This window comes from Orycteropus afer, unplaced genomic scaffold, assembly GCF_000298275.1.
Source record: "Orycteropus afer afer isolate SDZICR_OR568_19922 unplaced genomic scaffold, OryAfe1.0 scaffold00310, whole genome shotgun sequence".
Lineage (NCBI taxonomy): Eukaryota > Metazoa > Chordata > Mammalia > Tubulidentata > Orycteropodidae > Orycteropus > Orycteropus afer.
The window spans coordinates 1,602,731-1,606,723 of NW_006921897.1; the positions used below are offsets into that span (position 1 = coordinate 1,602,731).

General features: G+C 40.2%; 1 protein-coding gene across 1 annotated transcript in view; it reads left to right on the forward strand.

The window, feature by feature from the left end:
- Positions 1-3,993, forward strand: part of ATP11C (ATPase phospholipid transporting 11C) — a 134,298-nt gene that overhangs the window by 111,607 nt on the left and 18,698 nt on the right. Inside the window, exons 23-25 of the mRNA XM_007951727.1 lie at positions 1,418-1,545; positions 3,054-3,202; positions 3,370-3,390. Coding sequence (XP_007949918.1) covers positions 1,418-1,545; positions 3,054-3,202; positions 3,370-3,390 — 298 coding nt within the window. The remainder of the gene's footprint in view (positions 1-1,417; positions 1,546-3,053; positions 3,203-3,369; positions 3,391-3,993) is intronic.

Genomic DNA, 3,993 nt, shown 5'->3' on the forward strand with positions numbered 1-3,993 from the left:
CAGATCTGTGCTGGAGGAAGTGCATCAGAAATGCTCCTTGGAAGCAAGAATGGCCAGACTTCGTCTCACCTATTTTGGTCATGTTGTCAGAAGGAACCATTCCTTGGAGAAGGATGTCATGCTTGGTGGGGTGGAGGGTCGATGAAAGAGGTGGAGGCCTTCAACAAGATGGATTGACACGGTGGCTGGGATGATGGGCTCAGGTATAGCAGGGATCGTGGAGCTGGCGCGGGATCGGGCAGTGTTTGGTTCTGCTGTGCATGGGGTCACTGTGAGTCAGAAACGATTCGACGGCACCTAACAACAACAGCAACAACAATGAGTAGATGCTATTTCATACGACTGGATGAGAGCACCTAGATAGCAAGGATAGATAAAAGTCCAAACACTGAGCCCTGGGCCTTGAAGCAGAGAAGTCGGGGAGAAGAGGAGACCGAAAGAATGGCCAGTGGAGCAGGAGGAAAACTAGAATAGTTCATTTCACAGTATTTCTGGAGCTCTAAGTGGTACCAAAGGAGCTCTGGTGGCAGAGTGCCTAAGGCATTTGACTGCTAACAAGAAGGATGGTGGTTCAACCCCAGCAGCCACTCTACGGAAGGAAGACTGGGCTATCTACTTCCGTAAAGATTTTTCACCTCAGCAACCCAAAGGGGGTCGCTGTGAGTCGGAATCAACTCGGTGGCATTGAGTTTGGTTTTTGGTTTGTAAGTGGTACCAGGCACCGGTGTAGGTTCTTAGATTGTAAAAATTGAAGTGCCACCCTCTGAGACAAAGATCTTAGGATAAAGCAGATTTAAGGGAAAAATTAATGAGTTTGACTTTAGACATACTGCGTTGTAGGTGCCCATGGGGTAGCTCACAGAAAATTGCAAATTTTGGTCTGGACTCCTGGGATTACTTGTCTTTATGAATATATTTGATTAATCCTTAGTAAATGGCCACATTCAGAATCATAAATACAGCCTTGGGAAGGTGACAGTGATATCTGAAAAAGTCTAAAATATTAACAAAAAATCTGTGACACAGGCTGGCTACTGCCTATATTTAGTTTCTCTGCAGGGTTCCTGGCTCATAATGTGGTCTCTTTACTGACAGATCTTTTGAAGTTGCAAGTTAATGTTTATTAGAAACAGAGTTTATAACATCTAAAGATTCTGAATAAGATTTTATATTGTGTGTAAACATTCTGAATAAGATTTTATTAGGAAGGAGAGTATATTAATATGATGCATTACACTGTGTTAGTTTCTTTTCATAGTTACTAGGTTGTACGACTTTATTTATAAAGTTTCATTGACTTTCACAAAAAGCATGAAGGAAACTTTTGTCTTGTAGCACTGATTTTCCGTACACACGAGTGTCCTCTTGCAGATGATTGTTACAGTACATTTCTTTCTTTCTTCTGTTGTCATTTCAGCCATTATATGATGCCGCTTACCTTACAATGTACAATATCTGCTTCACCTCTTTACCCATCCTGGCCTACAGTCTACTGGAACAGCACATCAACATTGACACTCTGACCTCTGACCCCCGATTGTATATGTAAGTAGAAAATAGAATCAAAACCCCCTCCGACTTTCAAAGTTGTTGGTTTCATTTCATCTGGAGGTGGGAAAGACAAAGAGCTGCCCGCCTGGCTTGATTATGCATTTCCATTACTAATTTTTAGCTTCTGAAACCAGAGCATTCAGCAGGAAGATGACACAACACACTCTTCTTGGTATGACTCCTCTGTTTGAATCACTCATTGCTAAAACTTGAAACTACACTGTCATACTGTTCTGATGGTCTTGCAGGGAAACACAGTATTTTAACTGCCAAAAATACCACAGCTTTTTGGTAGCTTAGAATATGGCTCCCTACCTGTAATGAATCGACTTGATCAGGTGTTGCCACCCTTTCTTTTTATAAACTGCCCATGAAGCAGAGGCCCTGTTTGTTAGCCCCATTCTAAAATCATTTTTGTTGAAGAGAACAAAATTATCAAGACAAAGAAAGGCATATTGTATTCATCTGGTGTTGCTTGGAAGTAGATGCTTTGCTTTGTGGACAGGGAGCTTGGTAGTAGCCCCAGTTGCTAAGCTGTGATTTAATTTGAATTGTTATAAATTAAGCCTACAGCTAAGGAGGAACATGTTAATCTATGGCATAAATGGTGGCCAGTAATTGCAGGTGAGAGGCTAGGGCGATTTGTTTGTATGGAAGGAAGATGTACAAACTTAAGGGACTTCTTCAACCCATACGACTCATAAAACTTAATGTTAGTAATTGTTAGAAGTGTAGAGATTTGTAAAATTTATCATTTTTAAGCTCTTTATTATGGCAAAAATTTCAAACTTATGCAAAAGTAGAGCAAGTAGTATTAATTGTAAGGAGTACCCCTGTACTCACAATTCAGTCTCAACAGTGATCAGCTGATGGCAGGTCCTATTTCATTAATAACCCCATAAATCTCAAACATTCTACAAAATACTTATTTCAGTATATATCTCTTAAAGAAAAAGATTTAAAAATGTAAGTGTCCTATCACACCAAAAAACTTACCTATTCCTTAATATCAGTCATCAAAGATCCAGTCAGTGTTTAAATTCCCAAATGACCTTTTTTTAAATTCTTTTTAAGTTGGCAGCTTTGTTTGAATCAGGATCTAAATAAGGTGTATATATTACCATTGGATTGCAATTGGTTTGTATGCTTTTGAAGTATCTTCTAATTTTGAGGCTCTTTATTATTTTTAAGTGGGAATGATCCTGACACTTATCTCATGTAGTGTTTGTGCAGATGAAAAGAGATAATGCACACGGGTCTCTTAACCCAGTTCCTGGCATATAAGGATGTTATTGTGGCCAGGGGCCAGGATTTGACTTTAGCATCTTTTTTTGACAGTTCATTTCCTCCAATGTCAGGATGTGGTTGCATAAAGATAAGTCTGTGGCTCAGTCCTCTTCATCTTAACAGGGTCCACTTTGCTCAACTTTGGCATTTCACCTTTGGCGTTATCTACAAATATCGATTAACCTGCATTGTTTTTATTCCCTATTTCTCAATAGGAAAATCACTGGCAATGCCATGTTACAGTTGGGCCCCTTCTTATATTGGACATTTCTGGCTGCCTTTGAAGGGACTGTATTCTTCTTTGGGACTTATTTTCTTTTTCAGACTTCATCCCTAGAAGACAACGGAAAGGTAAACAGAACATGTCATTACATCTTTCAGTATTATAAGCAGGATTTCTTTTTCTATAGATACTGTATTTATCATGCACATACTAGCAGTAAGGAGCTCTGGTAGCGTAGTGCCTAAGGCACTTGACTGCTAACCAGAAGACTGGCGGTTCAAACCCATTGGCCACTCCTCGGAAGGAAGATGGGGCAATCTACTTCCGTAGTGATACTGCCTCGGAAACCGAAGGAGGGGTCACTATGAGTCGGGTCTGAGTTGATGGCACATAACAACAACAACATACTAGCAGTAATCATTTGGCAAACTATTTTTCTTAAGATACGGCATTGAATTTTCGCAAATTCTTTAGGACAATAGAAACGCTGAAGGACGAAATAACCTCCCATGTGCATGGCTGACTATTGCGTGTGTGTACAAACCTTTTGGAAGGTTAACTCAACTGTAGTTTTTACTAGATGAATAGACTTACTGGGATTTCAGACTTTGAAGTCTTCTGTGTTTGGCTTTAAAATAGGGAAAAGCCTTTCTCACATAAAAGCCTGGCCCCACTCAGTTCTATTCCTTGTAATCTTCCATGCTCAGGGTTGAGGGTGGTACCTAATAGATGAAGGTACCTAATAGATGAAGAGAAGGAATTCTTTTCTCTCCCTCCTTGCCTCTTCAAAAAGGTTGCACTGGTTGCGACTTCCCAGCAATCAACCACATCAGTCTACGCCTATATTGGAATGATTCTGTCCTTCCTGGATTATGAGAAAAGGACCTCTTGTGGCCAAATGGTTAAAGCATTCATCTGCTAACTAAAAGTTG